Genomic DNA, 21,453 nt, shown 5'->3' on the forward strand with positions numbered 1-21,453 from the left:
TGAGATGGCCACTCCAGAACCTTCACTTTGTTCTGTTGTAGCCAATGACAGGTCGACTTGGCCTTATGTTTTGGATCGTTGTCATGTTGGAACTTCTAAGTAGGTCCCATGAGCAGCTTCTGTACTGATGAGTGCAAATTTGCCTTCAGTATTTGCTGATAAAGTGCTGCATTCATCTTTCCTTCAACTTTGACCAAGTTTCCTGTGCCTTAGTAGCACACACATCCCCAAAACATCAGCAATCCACCTCCATGCTTCATAGTAGGAATGGTGTTCCTTTTTTACCATAGGTCTTGTTGAATGTAACGTCTATGATTGTGGATAAAAAGTTACATTTTTGTCTCATCACTCCAAATTACCTTGTTCCAGAAGTTTTGAGTTTTGTCTTTGTGCTATTTTGCGTATTGTAGGCAAGATACTTTGTGGCATTTGAGCAGTAATGGCTGTCTTCTTGCGACTTGACCATGCAGCTCGTTTTTCTTCAAGTGCCTCCTTATTGTACATCTTGAACCAGCCACACTGCTAGTTTTCAGAGAGTCCTGTATTTCAGCTGATGTTATTTGTGGGTTTTTCTTAGCATCCCAAACAATTTTTCATGGCAGTTGTAGATGACATTTTTGTTGGTCTACCTGACCTTTTTTTTGTTTTTACAGAGCCCCTGATTTTCCATTTCTTAATCACAGTTTGAAAACTGCTGACTGGCATTATCAATTCCTTGGATATCTTTTTGTATGCCTTTCCTGTTTTATACAGTATACCTACCTTTTCCCATAGATCCGTTGACAATTCCTTTGCTTTACCCATGACTTACAATCCAGAAAAGTCAGTGGCTGGATGAAAGATGCAAGAGTCTGTCTGGATCCCAGAAACTCACACAGCTTTTATGCACACACACTGATTACCAGGAAACAAGTCACAGGTGAGGATGTTACCTTTTGGTAGCCATTCAAATCCATTTGTGTCAACTTCTGTACATGTTATCAGGCCAAAACCACCAGGGTATGTAAACTTTTGATCAGGGTCATTTGGATGTTTTTGGTTGTCATTATGATTTAAAAAGTGAAAATACAGTAGTATGACAATAAATGGCTTCACACAACCACTAACCATGAGTGGAGAAAATGTTTTGGTGTTATCATTCATATTCTCTGAAAAAAGGCCAAGAAAGCAAAAATTCTGTTCTATGTAACTTTTGAGCACAACTGTATATTGGCCAGCTAGATTTCACAAGTGTCCATCAATGCTAGTTGTCAAAGGGGGAAAAATGTGGGGTATCTTGAATTTTATCATGGTTGAAGTTTTCTTCTCATGAGACATAAGACGCTGATAGCCAAACCTGACTTTCCCTCCATACCAGATGTCAGGTTAAGGCTATGGTTGCACAATTGTATTTTCTCACTTCCAAGAAAATTGGTCTGATTATGCTAGTCACACTCTTTTTCCAAGGAGTCATTGATTTGCGTGGTCGAATGTGATCTGAGTAGTGGATGCAAATTGTACATGCTGCAATTTTTTTCCTTGGACAAACTCCGTACATGGATTCATAGAATAACATTGGACATCTACACAAGCCCTAAGAGTCAGTCATCTTGAATTTCAACATACTTTTCTTCTCATCTTTTCTATCAACTTTTCTTTTCATGAGAGACAAGCTGCCACCAAGGGTATCTTCCCACTGAAAACACATGCATACACAGCATAACGTGCATGTAAGGCCATGTCCCCACGGTCAGTAATCGGCAGCGCTTTGGGCGCAGCACATGTCCACTCCATCCAAAGCGCTGCCAGCTTCTGAACGTAGGTGATTCCGCATGTGTTCATTGAACCATGTGGAATCACAGCGCCAAATACATTGGACTGGTGATACTTATCTTGTGGAAACTGAGCATCTCCGCAAGATAAATAGACATGCTGCAGTCTGGAAAGACGTGGTGCATGTCCGTCTCCGCTGGGAAGCCGGAGGTGTCCCAGCATGCATAGTGGAGATGGGATTTCTACATCCGCAGCAGCCAACCCGCAACGTTTATTGACAGTGAGAACATACCCCAATTGTTCGGGTTCAGGAGGGAGGGTTGTTGGTCAAATCAAAGTTTGATTACTGACAACTATCCAAGGTATATGACCATTATTATGGCACAATTACGGTATGTATAACCTGGCAGATGACAATATCCAAAGAACTATTAAATCTGAAGAGGCAAAAAATATGTCATGCCTGATGCGTAACAAAATAAGATCATATAATAGAAATAGATAACATACAAGAGAAATACTCATCTGGTAAATGCACAGGTCTCAGACGGGCTGCTGGTCCATATACCACAATGTAGTCATCAGAGGAGTTTACATAAGATTTTAGATATTCAATATTCCCACAACGAGATTCCTCCATGCCTGACAAACAGCAAATATTATGGCATTTATTCAATTCATTAGGTTGAAAATTGAGATTCTAATCAGTTTCTTAGTTCCTATTAAACCATATATACTCTTCTAAAAATTGGGTCATGTCATCAAAAAGTCATCATAAACAATCTATACAGATATTTGACAGTAGGCAATGCTCTGGTTTCACTTGTAAAACCTGCAGAATTATGAATGCTGCTCAGGGGGATAAGCTGTAGCTTCATGTATAAGCAGTACCAGATAACTAAAAATCATTGAAAGTTATTTCTACATGCATACAATAACTGGCCAGCAAAACATTTATGTAGAAACTGAAGCACTCTGACATTTTTGTACTGCAGCATTTTTTATCACTGTTTAATGATTTAGCTCAGCACAAGTCATTTCCATATTGGACAGAAGCCGAAGTCTCCTAGTCAGTACCTGTTTGGCGGCGACTACATGGCACCACCATCACCAGCAGACTTCAGACAATGCGCACAACTAAAGACATTTGTGCAACCTGTCTATGTCTTGCTCTTGTGGGATTATTTAAGAGCTGTAATTCTGCTGTAAATAAAATGGTCATTTCGCATGCAATTTGCATTAAAGTAAATGGCAAGTACCGGTGAGTAGCATGCAACTCGTGGCCATTGTCAGACAACCCAACACATTTGGAAATATTTGCACCTTTGTCACAGTAGTTCACATTTTGAAATGCGGCACAATAGGCTGCAATGCAATACAAGATTTTAATGTCGCCAGACACGTCACCCGAGGCTTATACAGACAATGCAAAGGTCCTTTAATAATTCTGACAGGAAGGTGTGCAGCAGTGCATATTACAAAATTACTCTGGGTCATTGTCTCCACAATGGAAATGAAGCCTTCAACACCGGAGAAGTGTAGAATGCGTTGTTCTGTCAAAACATATGCATTTTGGGGACAGAGGAAGTATTCAAATCTTGAAAAATTGCTTACCATGGTCAGACAAAAGCAAAAGATTAACACACTTGTCTAAATTCATCTGCTTCAATCCATCCATCAACATTCCTACAATTCGGTCTACATTCATGAGGGCTTTTATCACCTGCATTCAAAGTACAATGAAGGATAACTGGTCAGCATTATGGGCGGTATGCATAACATTTTACTAAAAAAGACAAAATCTGACATTACTTTAGATATACACACAAGATATGATACAAAGTTGAAGTATACAGTGGCATGTAAAAGTTTGGGTGACCCTGGACAAAATTACAGTTATTGTGAACAGTTAAGCAAGTTGAAGATGAAATGATGTCTAAAAGGCAGAAAATGTAAAGATGTCATGTTTCTTTTGTACTTTCCGCAAAAAAAAGATATATAATTTTCATATTTTACATTTTGCAAATTACAAAAAGGAACATGGGCCGAGGTCTAAGGGATAACGTGTCTCCTTGTAGAGAGTGACATACTAGCCCTGGAATGCTGATGTAAGGAGGCTTATTCACCGTGCAATTTTCCTCTGGGAAATTAAATATGCAAATTGATTAGATGGTGCAACATGGATGATACTACAGAGCTGAGCTGTCTTGATCCGAATTCAAGCTTTGATGTGAGGTAAAACACTTGCTACAGAGCCCTGCACAATATTTTTCTGTCTCCCTTTCCCTGTTCTCTTCCCTTCCCCTCCCCTCTCCTGCGGTTCATATCCTTTAAACAAGACAGACTTGGGGAAGGAAATTGAGGTCTGTGATTAGATACTTTGTATACATCAAGAGTACAGGCGATAAGAAATTTTTGTAGAGTACAGTTTTAAGAATTAAAGGGAATCTGTCAGGTGATTTCTGTGTAGTATATTAATAGTATCCTGAAATAGGGCTTGAGCCTTTAGGATATGTAACTTAGTTCTCTACCGGTTGTTGTAAGCTTCGGACAAATTTATGGTCTCACACTGGCAAGTCAACAATATGTAAACGGCAAATGAATATTCACCCCTTTCCCCCACCCACCCCTCTGCACTGGTGTCACTGATTCTGTCAGACTGATGTATGCCCGAGGATCGCATCGCAATCCTCGGACTGACAGTCTGCTCTCCTGACCTGAGAGACAGCTGCATAGAAATGGATGCTGTCATGGTCCTGTCAGGAGAGCAGACAGACAGCCAGATGATGCTATCCTTAGGCAAGTAACTCAGCAGTCTGACTGCACCCAATCAGTGACACCGGCCAGGAGGAATGAGCCAGATTGTTGGAGAGGCAAGTTAAGGGTATGTAAACATCAGATGAATATTCACCCCTTCCCCACCCATAATCCTGCCCACCCCTCTGCACCAGTGTCGCTGATTGGGTGCAGTCAGATTGCCATATTATTCGTCTGAGAATTGCATCGCAATCCTCGGGCTGGCCGTCTGCTCTCCTGACCTAAATGTGACAGAATTATATTTCTACAGGGTGGCGCCAGCATGGGTTCAGTCACCGCTCTGAGTATAGAGAGTTCTAAATGACAGCAGCTCAACGTTAGACCCAGCAGTCAGTCAGTGCCAGGGGGCAGTTATAGCTGCTGCTCTCTATACACAGAGTGGTGACAGAACCAGCGCCAGGTCTATGACTTAAGCAAGAACGCTACCGGGAGGAATAAAGTTCAAGGCCCCCGAGGGATGTAAGTGCCAACAACGGGTAGGTTCAGAACACTATGAACCTGCAAATTAACCCCATATCTGCAGGTTAATAGCGTTTTTTTCACGTGACCGATTCCCTTTAACATGGGAGGTAAACCTCGCAGAAACCAAATAAATACCGGCTTAGGCACACCAGCTCTGTCATGCACAGTGATGTGATAAAGATTTAAGAAAACATTTAGGTATTTCACTTACCGCACTGCTGACCGGACCATGCCTGTGTCCTGAGGAATCTGGTTCTTCTAAATACAGAGTGTAAAAGTGTGGTCTAAATCAAACAGTGCCAAGAACGACACACACTTGTCAATTATTTTGAATAAACACACAACAGCATTCTAAAATTAAAGGAGTAAACTAAACATTAAACATGGACGAGCTCCATCATTAAATGTGTTTCTCTTTCTTTTCTTTATTTTTTCTTTTAATTTAAAGTGGGCCAGTCACCAGGTCAAAAGTGGCAAGTTTGTGCTCCATTTTATTCTTGCTGCTCCCCTGGGTATTCCATTTTTTTTTGTTTTATTTTAATGTGGTTATTTTAATGTAGGGCTCTTTTTATTGTCTTTAAAAAAGGTTGTTATAACAGGATTCACTGAGGTATGACATACGACTGTACAATTGACATAGGACTTGTACCATCTTGGCAAAGACTATAAAAAGATGAACCAAATACAATGTTACATATGGCGGATTTAAATAAGAAAAAAGCGTAATGCAGGAGCATCGGTAAGCGTTTGCTCACACTGCCATATAACACGACTGAGTGCTGTCTGCTGTTTTACCGCATAGCACTCTGCCCAATGTTATACTATGGGGGACTGCAGATATGCAAACTTTTTTCTCATACCAATTTGGCATGAGAAAATAATCACAGCATGCTGTGAGTGGCTCCGGCATTTGGATCAAATGCTCCTTTACAAGTTTATGGGTGCGTGTGAAACATTGGACTGCACTCAGATGTCATTTAAGTGTAGGCTGACAGACAAAATGGAGAAGATGGACCAATTATGTTCTCCATCTTCTCCTCACCTGGGATGCAATTATCTCACACTAGAAAATTAGATCACACTCTGATGACATTAGCATAATTGGCCCAATTCTCTTGCATGTAGCAATGCCAGTGTGAGCGAGCTCTTATAAGAATAAAAGTAAATACTGGCCACTTTTGGCCTGATGACAGGTCCTCTTTAAAGGGAATCTGTCATGTACTCAAACATAAATGGGGGCGTGGCTTCGGTCATCGTTCAGTACAGAGAGTGGCAGCTGCAACCACGCCGCGGAACTGACTGACAGCCGGCTCAGCAGTGCATCATCACTACATAACAACAACAACAGAGGAATTAAGTTAATTTACTCAAAATAGCTAAACTTTCACTGCAAGGGGCGCACGGCTGCTATTAATCGGCAGATTAACCCCATATCTGCAGGCAATAGCATTTTTTTATACAGATTACCTTTAAGTATAAATAAATATGCAGCAAGGCAGCTTAGAACTGCAAATACCATAGGTGTAAGGGATTTTACTATTGTACTTTATTTACCCATAACAGGATTCTCATCAATGTAAAATAAGAATAACTGAAACTAGAAATATTCATGGCCCCTTACCAGCCTAAGAATACCAGCCCCCAGCTGTCAGCTTTAGCAAGGCTGGTTGTCAAAAATGGTGGGTCCCCACTCCGTTTTATTTGAAACTATTTATTTGAATAATTTAAAAAAAGCAGATTGAGGATCCCTCTTTTCTTGATAACCAACGTTGCTGAAGCTGACAGCTGAGGATTGCAACCCCCAGCTGCAAGTTTTGCCTGGTTAGTTATAGAAAATACAGGGAAACCTATGCCGGATTTTTTATTTATTTATTTATAGCGTCGTCGGTGGGTGAAGAATACTCCCATCAGCCGCTCCTGCTCTCGCTGTTATTAGCAGGTGTAGGCTGGGAGTAATAGTCCCACATATATTGGAGACAGACTTGTGAAAGAGCCCTTATACTGTAGAATAATATTAAAGCACACTTTTGATCACATGAAAAGATCTCTCACCTCTTATCTTCAGGTAGATGCAGCCATTTGAGAATAGACATTACTCTAGTTTCAAAAGGAATCGATCTGCAGACAGAAACATGCTGTATCAAATATTTATCAAAATGGTTTGAAAAGGTCTATGTAGAAAAAGCAGCTAGCGTAGAAACCAGGTGAAAAACATTATGAAATAACGTGAGTGCATAGCTTCAACTATTACATGATTTTCTTTTTTAAATGACTTTGCATAGGTCATGTGAAACCATAGCTTCATGTGTGCCACCGGTAATAGCAGCACTGACATCACTGGAGCAGCACCATTGCTGGAGGCAAGTATAGATCATTATTACCGCATTTTATATCGGGCCCTGGAGTAGTTGAGCACATGTCCAGTAGAAGACTGAACCCATTGAAACTGCACATGGGTGTGTTTATATTATGAAACATTGGACACTCACAGTTCTACATAGGATCTGTATCTCTACCACTGTAGGACATTATTGATCACGTCTTTCAGCTGTTGCATTTTTATTTTCAATACATTGGGACAGAAATTGTTGACAAAGTGAAAATAGCCTTAAAATGCTCTAAACAGCCTCATATTCAGTGGGGAAAATAAGAATTTGATACATTGATGATTTTGCAAGTCTTCCCCCCCCCCTCTAGATAATGGAAAGGTCTGGAATTTATGTCTTGTAGTTACACTTCACCTGTGAGAGACAGAATGTAAAAAAAATCCAGAAAATCACATTGTACGATTTTTACATAATGAATTTCCATTTTATTGCATGAAATAAAGTATTTGATACAATAGAAAAACAGAACATCATATTTGGTACAGAAACCTTTGTTTGCAATTACAGGGGTCAGACGTTTCCTGTAGTTCTTGATGAAGTTTGCACACATTGCAGCAGAGATTTTGGCCCACTCCTCCATACAGATCTTGTCCAGATCTTTAAAGTTTTGGGGTTGTCGCTGGGCAACATTGAATTTCAGCTCCCTCCAAAGATTTTCTGTTGAGCTCAGGTCTGGAGACTGGCTAGGCTACTGCAGGACCTTGAAATGCTTCTTATGGAGCCATTTTTAGTTGCCCAGGCTGCGTGTTTTGAGTAATTTTCAAGCTGGAAGACGCAGCCATGACACATCTTTAATACCCATACTAAGGAAATGAGGTTGCTGGCCAAAATCTTGAGATACATGGCCCCATCCATCCTCCCTTCAATAACGAGCAGTCGTCCTGTCCCCTTTGCAGGAAAGCACCTCCAAAGTATAATGTTTTCCCCACCATGCTTCACAGTTAGGACTGTGCTCTTGGAATTGTATTCATCCTTCTTTCTCCAAATATGGTGAGTGGGGTTGATACCAAAAAGTTTTATTTTGGTCTCATCTGACCTTATGACCTTCCCTGCCCACTCTGGATCATGCAGATGGTCATTGGCGAGCTTCAAATGGGCCTGTACATTTGCTGACATGAGCAGGAGGATCTTGTGTGCCCTGCAGGATTTTAATCCATGGTGGCGTAGCATGTTACTAACGGTAATGTTTGAGACTGTGGTCCCAGCTCTCTTCAGGTCATTAACCAGGTCCACCCATGTAGTTCTGGGCAGATTTCTGACTTTTCTCAGAATCATCCTTACCCCACAAGGCGAGATCTAGCATGGAGCCCAAGACCGAGGACTTTCATCTTGTGTTTCTTCCATTCTCTAATAATTGTGCCAACAGTTGTCTTCTCACCAAGCTGCTTGCCTATTGTCCTATAGCCCATCCCAGCCTTGTGCAGGTTTACCATTTTGTCCCTGGTGTCCATTGACAGCACTTTGGCTTTGGCCTTGGTGGAGACTGCAGTGTGATTGAGTGTGTGAACAGGTGTCTTTTAGAAAGGCTATGACTCGAGATCAAACATGTGCAATTAATGCAGGTAATGAGTGCAAAGTAAAAGGACTTCTGAAAGAAAAACTAACAGGTCTGTGAGAGCCAGAATTCTTGCTGGTTGGTAGGTGATCAAATACCATGCAATAAAATGCAATTTAATCATTTAAAAATCATACAATGTGATTTTTTGTTTTTTTATTTTTAGATTCTGTCTGTCACAGGTGAAGTGTACCTACGATAAAAATTACAGACCTCTCCATTCTTTGTAGGTGGGAAAAAATTGGCAATGTATCAAATACTTATTTTCCCTACTGTATATACCAGGATAAGGAACATATTTATCAGGATGGGGAGATATATACCAGCATGTGGCCCAGGATAAGGGACATATATACCAGGATTGGGATACCAGGATGGTGCCAGGAAGGGTAACATGTATACCAGGATTGAGGACATATACATGTCCCAGTATGTGGGACATACATACCACGAAGGAGCCCAAGATGGGGGACATTACTACATAATGGGGGAAGAGGGCCAACTTGTATGTCGTTATAGAGATTTATAATACTACAAGGGCCCATACATCTGACCAACATGCAGAAGTGGGGGGGCGTCCAGGTCCAAATCTAGCATTGGGGCCCATCGGACTCTAGTTACGCCACTGATTCCCATCGGTAACACTTATATAAGGATTTCAAACCAATCTTGCAGAAAATTGTTGTTCGGCTTTTAGATAGATCACTTACCTGTCCCTCTCCTAACTAAAAAAAAACAAATAATAATAATTGTCCTGAATAAGATCATTGGAAATTAAAATTTCCATTAAGTCAAGAAAATGTATGGTCATCTAAGTGCAATTCAGGTGAATGACTTTTAGGTATGTTGTTAGTTTTGTCTTGTTATGAATGATAGGAAATGTGTAATTGCCAAGTATCTCTTTTGGAGCCTCTATAATACCGTAAGCTATACGGAACAACATTAAAAAACAATACAGCTTGTAATTACCCATTGTATTCTTTATAATTATTTGGATATGTTCCATTAATCTTAACATCCGATCCTGGCCAGAAGTAAGTCCCAGTCTTTAACCCATGGTTCATGGCAGTTATCCAGACCTACAAATGGAGAATGTTTAATAGGACTAAATACTGTAATTAACTTAAGAATACTTGACGACTCCACTATCGAAATAATAAAATAAGTAGGGCTTATATAGAAAACTGCATTCTGGTAATACGTATTACACGATTTTTAATTATGTCTTTTTTCAAAGAGGAAAAAAAATAGCATGCCTTCAAAATGTTTTTCCTACTGTGCGTAAATCGGATTTGCTAAAGTAGCGCAAATATCCATTTAAAAACAGTACTGCAGCAGCCATAGAGCACATTAAAGTCACAGTATTTATCAATGTGTTTTTCCCTCAGTTTTGATGCAGAAGACCTTGAAATGTTGCTAAATTTTTGTACAACTCTAAGTTGGGTGAGGTAGAAGAGATGATGCCAAAATTTTTTTCCAGTCCCTGAGTACAGTAACATTTCTAGATATCGTGCACGGCAATTGAAGGATATGCTAAATTCATTAAGATGCGGCACATATCACAAGGAGGAGGGGGGGGTGATAGAAGCTGCAGAAAAGTGACTGTGGGGCCATCCTGTGACCTCTAGTTTGAGACTCCTCAAAAGTACATATGGTGATATAGCAGGATTAGGAGAAGAGCAGGGAATTTTATAATAAAGCTAAGTGGTTAGTGGAACTTTGTGCTTAAAGATAGATATTGATAAAGGGCCTTATGGCTATCACATAACTAGAGATGAGCGAACCCAAACTTTAAAGATAGGGGTCCGTTCTGGTGTTGAACTCCAAACACAGACCGTTTTTTTTTTTTTACAGCTCCAAAGTTCAGGTTCCCATTGTTTTCAATGGGGTTTGGGTTCTGGTTATAGTTTGGGTACATATCTGGTGCCCAAACCGAACTTTAGTCCAAAGTTCAATCGGGTACTAGAACCTGAACTTCCACGGGTCCATTCATCACTACAGATAACCCCTTTAATTAAGATAGCAATTAGAATCTGAAAGCATAGAAAGAAGAAAAATTAGAGAACAACATGTTCCACATTAAATGCAGACCATGTATCAAGCTAAAAAAATCTAACCATATTTCCTTTTAATTATACATACAGGTTCTCCTTGGTACCATGAAGGATGAAACTTCTCTGGGTTTCGTAATGTGAAAAATGCATTCCGGTGAGGATCATACATTTTGTTGTCTACAAGCCCATGTGATTCTGGGTAGAGACCCTGTAACACACAAAAAAGAGAAGACGCAGATGATATTTTTTTGTAAAGGTAAAAGCATTTACCTTATCAACATACATAAAGAGTAAATGAAGCATCTGTGCTGAATGTGTCCACGAGAGGAAGCTCTTTTTTAAGGGACTTCCAGCTAAAAAGGTTTTGTGTTTTCATAGGATGAAAAAATAAAAAACACGCAAAATAATACAATTTCTACTCGTTTTGCAATATGAAATTGCAGCTTATTGTTGAAAATGATCGGCAGTCATTTAATAGCTTATTTACTTCTGAAGTGCACGTGACTATCTGAAATAGTCTTGAATGGTTAAAGCCTAAAAAAATACTGTATATACTCGAGTATAAGTCGACCCAAGTATAAGCAGAGGCACCTAATTTTGCCATGAAAAACTGGGTAAACTTATTGACTCGAGTGTAAGCCGGGTATGCGTTGTCCCCTCATCCCTATCCTGGTATGCATGGCTCCCCCATCCCTGTCCTTGTATGCATGGCTCCCTATTCCTGTTCTTGTATGCATGGCTCCACCATCCCTGTCCTTGTATTCATGTGTGGTGCCCCTAAGGGGCCAGTCGCCACACAGTACTGCACCTTATCCAGAGGTGTGGTATTCCGCTCTCAGGTAAGGAGGGGGCATGGCACAGAGCCCTACACCTGCATCCAACACTAGACAATTCAGTCAGGGCACCTGGACGTACCCTAAGGGAGGAAGGTCTCATCTCAGGCTTGATAGGAAAGGGTGTTGGAAGAGTGAGTGGGGTAGGTAGAGCAGGGGAGGAGCTTAGTAAGCAACAGTCAGGAAAGATCTAGAAAGTTAGAGAGTTAGTGAGAGGAGTGGAGCTGAGCTGACATGAGGGTCTGCAGCTCCTGTCAGACAGAAAGACTGAAATAGACAGAAAAAAGTTTCCAGAGAGAGGGAGCTGAAGGAAAGTGAAGCTAAAGAGAGAGAAGCAGAAGGAAGCTCTCAGAAGGACAGAAGGGGTCCTAGGGGAACGAATAGTGAGAGATCCATCTGTGGGGCCTGTATCCACCGGCGTGGTCGGTGGCGGGACCAGGTCGCAGTCAGGGGATCGACCCCATTCTAGTGGAGAAACTAAGGACTCAGCTAGCTAACCAGAGGCTGTGGTATCTGTATGTGCCACAGCAACATCTGCACACATTTGCTGAAAAGGCAGCCATATAGGATCCAGGGGGATTCAGCGCACACCGCCCAACAAGATCCACGGCTGCTGGCTTGGGACACTGTGTGGCAGGCGCAGGGCAGGAGAGGCGAAGCCAGAGCAGAGAGATGGCCAGGAAAGGACATATGAAAGAGGGTTCTAGAAAATGCATCCAAATTGCTTGAGAGCTCGCTGGACCACAAACCTGGAGGACACGGCATCCTGGCTGGGGCAACTAAGAACTGTGCATAAAGCATTGAAAACTGTCCTCACATTTATTTACTGCGCCATCCACCCTGCACCACATCCACCATCAGCATCACCATCATTTACAACCAAAGTGCCCTGGGACTAAAGCTCTGCCTGTGGAGAGCTGTACCAACTCTGATGCATCACCATCAGCCCCAGCAGTCTCATCAAGCAGCGTCAGCTAAAATCTCACATTTGCCGAATACCACAGATGGCGTCACGAACATTTAATCCCATAAACTTTATTCTCCTTTTATTGGATGCCCAGGGCCACGGACCGGGTCACTGCTGCCATGACATGTCCCCTTTAAGAATTGGCCCGGTAGCAAGTATCCCCACGGCCCTGGCGGGTGCACCACATGGCTCCCCCATCACTGTCCTTGTATGCATGGCTCTTTATCCCCTATCCTTGTATGCATGGCTCCCCCATCCATGTCCTTGTATCCATGTCTCCCCCATCGCTGTCCTTGTATGCATGGCTCCTTATCCCCATCCTTGTAGTCATGGCTCCTTATCCCCTATCCTTGTATGCATGGTTCCTATTAAAAAAACAAACATCCTACTTACCTTGTCTGTGCACCCTCGCTGCATCCCGTTCTGGTGCCGGCAGCTCTTCCTGCCGAGCGATCACGTGGCACCGCTCATTAAGGTAATGAATATTCACTCCACGCCTATGGGAGTGGAGAGGCGTGCATATTCATTACCTTAATGAGCGGGGCCACGCGACTGCTCGGTGGGAAATGCTGCTGGCCCCGGAATGAACGAGATGCAGTGAGGGAGCACAGAAAGGTATGTAGGATGTGTGCTGGAAGCTGGCAGCTGTGGCTATCACTGTGCGCTATTAGAGAGAAATGAATATTCATTTCTCTTTAGCAGCGGCACAGGCTTTAGCCACAGCTGCTGACTCCTGCCTCTGGGACCCGCTGCTTCAATGCGCTCCCCCCCCCCTCCCTCTGGCTGTCTGGGACAATGACTTGTGTATAAGCCGGGGGGGCATTTTCAGCACAAAAAAAGTGCTAAAAAACTTGGCTTATACAGAAGTATATACGGTAAATCAATCATCGGTATCGGTTACTTTAGCAGCTTATAAATACATATGCAATGAACAAGTAAGCAAACAACTTAGCAAAGCAAAACATTGTAAAAAGAAATGTGAATTACTTACAGTTACAATGCTGTAATGGTTGGGAAAAGTTTTTGATGGATACACTGGTCGTAAAGAACGTGTATATGTTCCACATTGCTCTGAAATGTAAGCAAAACCCAGGAAGTCAGAGAAATAAAATAGTAATGTCACCTTACATGAAGTGCCATCTAAGATGAAGACAATTGGAAAAAAGGTGTCCTTTTACAGGATGCTTTATCTAGTGAGGACACTGATTGTACATACACACATATACAGTAAATATATATATATTGTGACAAAATCACTGGCAAAGTGCTGGAGGGGAGATATGTTTCACAGAGGCTATTAGCTTCAGTGATTTGAAACACAGAAGTTTGCTCCAGCACACTGTGTTGAGAGGGGTTAATCGCCATTTTAAGGGCTCGGTTTTTGTGGACAACCATAGAGCGCATGAGAGGTTATCCACCTTATCTCCACCGCAGAGTGTGGTCTGGGGTTTAAATAGTCGGCCTTCTGAGGAATTCAAGGTTGAGTAGGCCTGTGAGAGGAACTCCAGTGCTATGTTTACTGACAAGGAATAGGAACCATTATATGTGAATTTTCCTGAACAGGCGGATCCCCGGAACAACACAGACTGTGCTACATGTTTTGTATTTCCTTAGTCTACAAAGGCCTTATTTATTTTTGCTAACTGTGCACTGGCTTATGCAGCACCCTTAATAAACCAATGAGTCTTTTTATACTGTATGTATATATATATATATATATATATATATATATATATATACATACATACATACACTATATATATGTACAGACCAAAAGTTTGGACACACCTACTCATTTAAAGATTTTTCTGTATTTTCATGATTATGAGAATTGTACATTCACACTGAAGTCATCAAAACTATGAATTAACACATGTGGAATTATATACTTAACAAACAAGTGTGAAACTACTGAAATTAGGTCTTATATTCTAGGTTCTTCAAAGTAGCCACCTTTTGCTTTGATGACTGCTTTGCACACTCTTGGCATTCTCTCGATGAGCTTCAAGAGGTAGTCACTTGGAAAGGAGTTCCAAGAGATGCTTAGCACGTGTTGGCCCTTTTGCCTTCACTCTGCGGTCCAGCTCACCCCAAACCATCTCGATTGGGTTCAGGTCTGGTGACTGTGGAGGCCAGGTCATCTGGTGTAGCACCCCATCACTCTCCTTCTTGGTCAAATAGCCCTTACACATATAGAGTACATACATACAGTACACACACACACTGCATTACCCTATTCCTGCCCCTGAAGCCAACTGATTTGTCATGGTTTGGACAGGTTTAATGCCCTGCCCTCTCAGGGTTAATTGTTGTAGCCTCCTTTTGGATCTGGGAGGGATATTTATACCCATGCTGGACTAAGATTCTCTGTCAGGTATGCTTTCGTTTGGTCTGTGTGCCTGACTCCTATGGTGTGCATGAGCATAATGTGTTGTTCGTTTTGCTCTCTGTGCTTGATCTGGTCTGTTTGATCCTGTTGGCTTCTCTGCTTTATCTTTCTATTCATTCATTTACTCGGCCTTCTGACCTTTGGTTCCACCTGACTATCCTTCTGTCTCACCCTCCAGTATCTCGCTTGCCCCCTGGTTATTGACCTCGGCACGTTTTACTACACTCTGGCGGCGTTCGCCTCCTTTGCACCCCGGCACCTGGCTCCGCCCCTGGCGACTCCCCCTCTGTCACATGGTTCAGGTCCTGCTTGCTACCGGGTGAGTTCTCCGCTGTTCTGCTCTGGGCTCCCTTACTGCAGCTGTTAGCCTCCCAGCAGTAGTTACGCCCGGGAGCCTTGACACGATTCACGAATAAAACTGCACATCACACAGTGCAAGTAACATCTGTCTATTGTAATGCGCTAATGTGTTTTGGTGATGTACAGTATATACGGTGTTAGAGCATAGTGTGAATATAGCATAAGGATAAGCTCAGAACAGCATAGGATATAGAACAAGTTATCATGTAGATAGGAAATGGTTAATGTTCGTATTGGTCCAGTGGGAGAGCACTAGTACTGATAAGAAGGGGGGCACTTTCTGGTTAAAGGGAGTTCAGGGTCAGCCAGTGAAGTGTAAAGGAGAGTTCAGGTTCAGGTGGATAGGCTTGCTACGGGCAGAATGTGCCAAACGTTCAGGGCACTGGGTAACCAAATAGAGATCCTTCATGGACATTCCAATAATGTCTGGAGCCTGGGGCTCAGGCCAGATACCATGGAGAAGACTTGGCCTCCCCACATCATGAGGTCTGTGGACATGGAGTTACATTGGGGGCAAGTGGCCGGTCACAGGTGCACTGCCAGAGAGGACAACGAATTCCTAAGGCCAATGGAGTCAGCAGACTTGGGGTAGTCCAGAATGAATGTATGGCAGAACAGAGAAGGAGTTGTACTAAGTAGGAAGTTAGTCTGAATTGCTGTGTCATATCCCACCTGTATCCACCTGATGAACTTGGACTGTTTAGTAAAAGTTTGACAGATGCAAAGAATATGGTGTCCCATGCACTGTGTGTGGTGGGTCCTGAGGATGTAAGCCTTAAGGCAGTGGAGGCCTGCAGCCTAAAAGTGAGTGTGATACACCCCACAGCACACTGGTCCTGGGACACCCCTTGTCTGTAAAGTGCCAGAGCACAACGAGACAACACCTCAGTCGCAACTACCGCACCGCTGCACTTTACTTATAAACACTTCATCCTGTATAAGGACACATATTTAGACTACAGTGCATCTTTACTCATAATATACAATTTTAATATTACACACACACACACACACACACGGCAGTCTCAATGAAGAAGACTTTCCAAACATACTGCAGCAGCTGAGCAGTTGAAGAACCTTCCCAAAACAATTACCTGTGACTGCATTTAATATGAAAATAATTTTGGTATTACTTTGACAAATTAGAGCCACAAGAGATTGTATTCCTTAAATTGACTAAGGGTGTGCATCCCACTCTTAGATAAATTGCAGTTATGAACTATGCTATGTTCCCTGGTGTATTCTGTATGCAGCAGATTCTTTACATACCTAAAGAACAGTTCCATTAATCATATGAAAATATTTCTCAGTTCCTACAAATTTTAGATGAAAGGGAAAGCATTTATTACAGTGGTATCACTGTATATGCACAGTGAAAGGGAACATGCGGAAACTTCCCCAGGTCATGTGATGCTTACATGGGAACACTTTTTTCTAGACTAGTGAGGATTTGATACACAGCACATTAAGAAGTAAAACTTTGCATTCCACAATGGATAATCTTTATTTGTGACAGTAATTTTCACACTGCAAAATGCTTACTTGGTTGAAATGATAAAGTTGCTTAAAATCATTTCCATATTATATTGTAATCACCTTGTGCATTGGCATGGCTATGGCTTCCACAAAATGCTTGACATTTCTTACCAAGTACATACTATAATGTGCAAACATGTTTTAAGACTACTTTTTATACTACTTGCTTAATTTTGATTCATTTTAGTACAATATCCAATCTTAAAGGGGATATCCAGCACTCTGAATAAAAGTGCCTAAGCACTAGCAGGCAGGTAGTTGCTACCTAGAGTACCTGCCTGTTGTGCCCGATGCAATTCTCCACTGGCAGAGAGCAGTCACAGAAATCCACTGATGTCACATTGACAGAGTGGCAGTTTCTTTTCCTGTTGACAGGGCGGGAGACTATGGGAGTCCTCTTGACTGACTGCCAACTCCCCACTGCCTAATTGGGGGGAGCCAGCTGTCAATCAGCATGACGCCAGTAGTCCCGCCCTGTCAGGAAGAGAAACCTCTGCTCTGTTGACAGGGAGCAGCTGAATCTCTGGCAGGAGCGGTCAATAACCGACGCAGGGTACAACGAGCAGGTAGCTGTGCTTATGCACATTCTTTTAAGTCCCGGATATCCCCTATAAGCAGTGCAGTATTTATATATTAAATCAACCGGAATGATTTGGTTCTCATCTGAATGTATCACAGTTTGAAGTGGTGTCACAATAACATTATAATAGTGGCAGGGGGTTGAACCAGTGTTGTGAATTCCGCTCTTGGGCTCCCTCCGGTGGTTGTAAGTGGCACTTTTGTGAATTCTGCTCTTGGGCTCCCTCCGGTGGTTTTAAGTGGTACTGCTGCTCCTTGGATTTAGCAGTCAGCAGCTGCTTCCACTGATTGTCTTTCTGGCTCGGCTATTTAACCTGGTTCTATCCTTCAGCCTGTGCCAGTTGTCAATGGTTCCTGCTTGGATTCACATCTCTGCTTGGATTTCCCTGATATTCTGACCTGTTCAGCAAAGATAAGTCCTTGCTTTGTTCTTTTGCAGTTCACTTGTTGTGGACTTAATCGTTTTGCACTTTCTATGTTTTTTCTTGTCCAGCTTGTCAGTATGGATTTATTCAGTTAAGCTGGAAGCTCTGGGAAGCAGATTTACCCTCCACACCTTTAGTCAGGTGTGGAGATTTTTGTAAACTCTGTGGTGGATTTTTCTAGTTTTTAATAATGACCGCACAGTATTCCGTCCTGTTCTATCTATCTAGCTAGACTGGCCTCCTTTGCTACATCCTGGTTTCATTCTGCGTATGTCATTTCCCTCTCCACTCACAGTCAATATTTGTGGGGGGCTGCCTATCCTTTGGGAATTTTCTCTGAGGCAAGATAGCTTTCCTGTTTCTATCTCTAGGGGTAATTAGTCATCCGGCTGTGACGAGGTGTCTAGGGAGTGACAGGAACATCCCACGGCTACTTCTAGTGTTGTGTTAAGCTCAGGAACTGCAGTCAGTACAGGTACCACCTCCTCCAGAGCACGTCCCATGTTGCTCTTAAACCACCAGTTCATAACAGACCAGATGACCCAGGAGGTCCCTTCCAACTCTAACATTCTATGAATAATCTTCCACAACAGGTTTGGTAAACCACTCACATTCTCTCACTGCAGTTTATCCTATAAATGTTATTTTATAACCAGTGGCGTACTGCCCATGGTGGCAGTGCACATGAGATCAATAGGATTTGTGAGCAGGTGGAGCCCAGAGCCATATGGTGCCCACTCACTTCTCCCAACATTTGCCATACAGTATATATATACAGATACATCTGCAGTCGGGAGAATTTGTACAGAGCAGAATCGTGCACTGAACCTCCTCCACACTCAGTGGCTGTTTTACACAGCCGGCATGTGCAGTTACTAGAGCTAGCTCTGATTGCAGCAGTTTGACTCTTAAATGCCACTGTGAACAGAGAATATGTAATCTAAGTGATTAGACAATATGACCCTCTAGGAATCTGTTGGATTGTCTAATGGCAGAAGCGGGCCAATGTGTGGCTTACAATTTGGACTTTTGCTATGGGGACCTTGGAATTATATGAGGTTCGGGGGAGTAACCCATAAGTATAAGTATTTACACCTAGAATTCCAATATAACTTCAATATTATTTCATCAAAGGTTAGAACTGTAGCTCAAGTTGGATAATTAGGTTATTTTAATTTGCAAGAAAAAGTTTCTTGTGGCACCCATTTTTACAATGGCGATTACTGGAAGTGCAGCCAACTGGTCCTTGCCTTGAATTAATTTCTCAAAATTGAGCATCTGTTCATTCAAATCCAAAATGACAAGAAAAGCCAATTCGAAAGTGACAACCAATATGGCTTCTTTTAATGCTGTCACTATTGAAAAAAAAAATAGGAGAAATAATTGAATAGCTTACATTCAAGCGTTGGCAGCAACTGATTTACTGGCATGCAGTAATATGTACAAATGATGAATTGTACATTTTTTGACAGAAAACCTTTTTTTTATTAATAAATGCTTTATTGAAATAACAGAACAATTGTACTTATAACAGTAAAAAAGATACAGAGCCAATTGTCTTATTTCAATCATAATAATCACACATTATAAAAGGCTAGAAGCAATTAAAACCACATAAAACACAATGCAGATAGTCATTTCTTATCAGGGGACACAAGCATGAACACCCGAGAAATACATTGTTCGGATGATGCAAAGTAGAAAGTAGTCCGTTTTTACACCAATATCTGAGATAAGTAAAACTATGACCATTGCTGGCCAACATCAGCACAAGTTACAGCACCACTCTAATATTTTTTCCAGCACTGGAGTGGCACCTTAAATATAAGCCCCCTGCCCTCGTTTTTATACTTTTCGGCGGCTTCACTTTTTACCGTCACCACTCCGGTTTCGCAGCGACATCTTGTGCTCACAACGACATCTTGCACTCACAACTTCTGACTGGTCAGAAGTTACATCTAACGAGCTCAATGCAACTCTGAGAAGCAGAATGAGACTCTCATAGAAATGTATTGGAAAGTGACCTCTGGCCTGCTCCATGAAATACTGGACCTGCCAACAAGTCACTTTTCGCCGGAGACTGACAGAAGTGACATTTCAAAAACCAATAACAGAAACACCTCTTCTGCTGCTAAACATTTCATTTTTGTCATCACAGATAGAGATGGGTGGACACCTAGATGTTCGGGTCCAGCCATCTCTAATCATAGACAATTATCTTCTTTTCAGGTCTTCGGTCTAGAAAGAGTGAGGGAACCACTGTGTGGCGGTGATACTAGGAGATTAATATTGACAAGGGAGGCCTTTTGGATATTCAGTTTGGGAACTAGGTTTCCTAAAGGTCTGAACTTGCACTGAGATACTATGTGTCAATATTAATGTTTCTATATCTTCATCATTATGTTTTCTTTTAATTCATTAATGTTTTTATTGCATTGATATGTATTTAAATGTATTTTTCATTCATGTTTGTGTGTCTATCTCAGATCAGTTTTGCATCTATTTTAAATATCACATGATTGTTACCCTATTGGAGTTGCCCACACTTGTTTATAGAATTGATGGGAAATTTTTCCCATTAGGCTTTGAAGAAAAACGCCTTCCTATGTTCGAAACACGTGGCCATGTGCTCTCCTGCTCCTCACTTTAACTTTATGGACTCTTAATGTTTTGAATAAATGGAGGATTTTTATATTTTTCAACCAGAAGCTGGACTCCCTACCTTTTGTTCCATTTTCCATTATTCCTATGCTGGTCCGAGCATTGTCCTCTGCATGCATGACACGTTGAGTTGGAATTTTTTTTTTTTACTGGTGCTTTAATATCTCAGATACATAAAATTGCTATCATGTTACTGGTTTTTGTCTAAATTCCCCATATTTCTAATTTACAGTGTGAGTGGAATCAGACCAAGGCTCCCACACTGCATAATACCGGTCTGGAATTTCTCAATGTAGATATATTAACCTCTTAAATGATAATAGTGTAGTTATGGAACATATCCACTGGACAAGAGACGCTATATTTTCACTCATCCATAATCACGCTATTCATTTATTTGCCTTAAACATTGTCTCAAAAAAAGGTGGAATTAGCTGCTGATAAGTGGGTTAGGTTAAAAAGACCCAGTAAGCAGCATCAGGGTCTACTGCTATCCACTAACTTCAGCGCACAAGGAGAACATTCACAGTATAGCTGTATCCCTGAAGAGTCTATATAATATCTTATATGTAATTTGTAATGACAAGGCGTATCACTATATGCTAGAATTGGTGGTTACCACTTCACTTGCTTATCCTACAGAGATAGAGATTTGAGCAGGTCCAAAGTCCCTACA

The 21,453-nt window shown here is 41.7% G+C and overlaps 1 protein-coding gene across 1 annotated transcript in view; it reads right to left on the bottom strand.

Annotated features, from left to right (window-relative positions):
- Positions 1-21,453, bottom strand: part of ENPP1 (ectonucleotide pyrophosphatase/phosphodiesterase 1) — a 156,862-nt gene that overhangs the window by 65,465 nt on the left and 69,944 nt on the right. The window contains exons 7-13 of the mRNA XM_077289349.1: positions 13,819-13,898; positions 11,116-11,235; positions 9,943-10,052; positions 7,084-7,149; positions 5,243-5,315; positions 3,367-3,475; positions 2,263-2,394 (exon numbers count right to left, since the gene is read on the bottom strand). Of these exons, the coding sequence (XP_077145464.1) occupies positions 2,263-2,394; positions 3,367-3,475; positions 5,243-5,315; positions 7,084-7,149; positions 9,943-10,052; positions 11,116-11,235; positions 13,819-13,898 (690 nt within the window). The remainder of the gene's footprint in view (positions 1-2,262; positions 2,395-3,366; positions 3,476-5,242; positions 5,316-7,083; positions 7,150-9,942; positions 10,053-11,115; positions 11,236-13,818; positions 13,899-21,453) is intronic.

Source organism: Ranitomeya variabilis, chromosome 2 (genome assembly GCF_051348905.1).
Source record: "Ranitomeya variabilis isolate aRanVar5 chromosome 2, aRanVar5.hap1, whole genome shotgun sequence".
Classification (NCBI taxonomy): Eukaryota; Metazoa; Chordata; class Amphibia; order Anura; family Dendrobatidae; genus Ranitomeya; species Ranitomeya variabilis.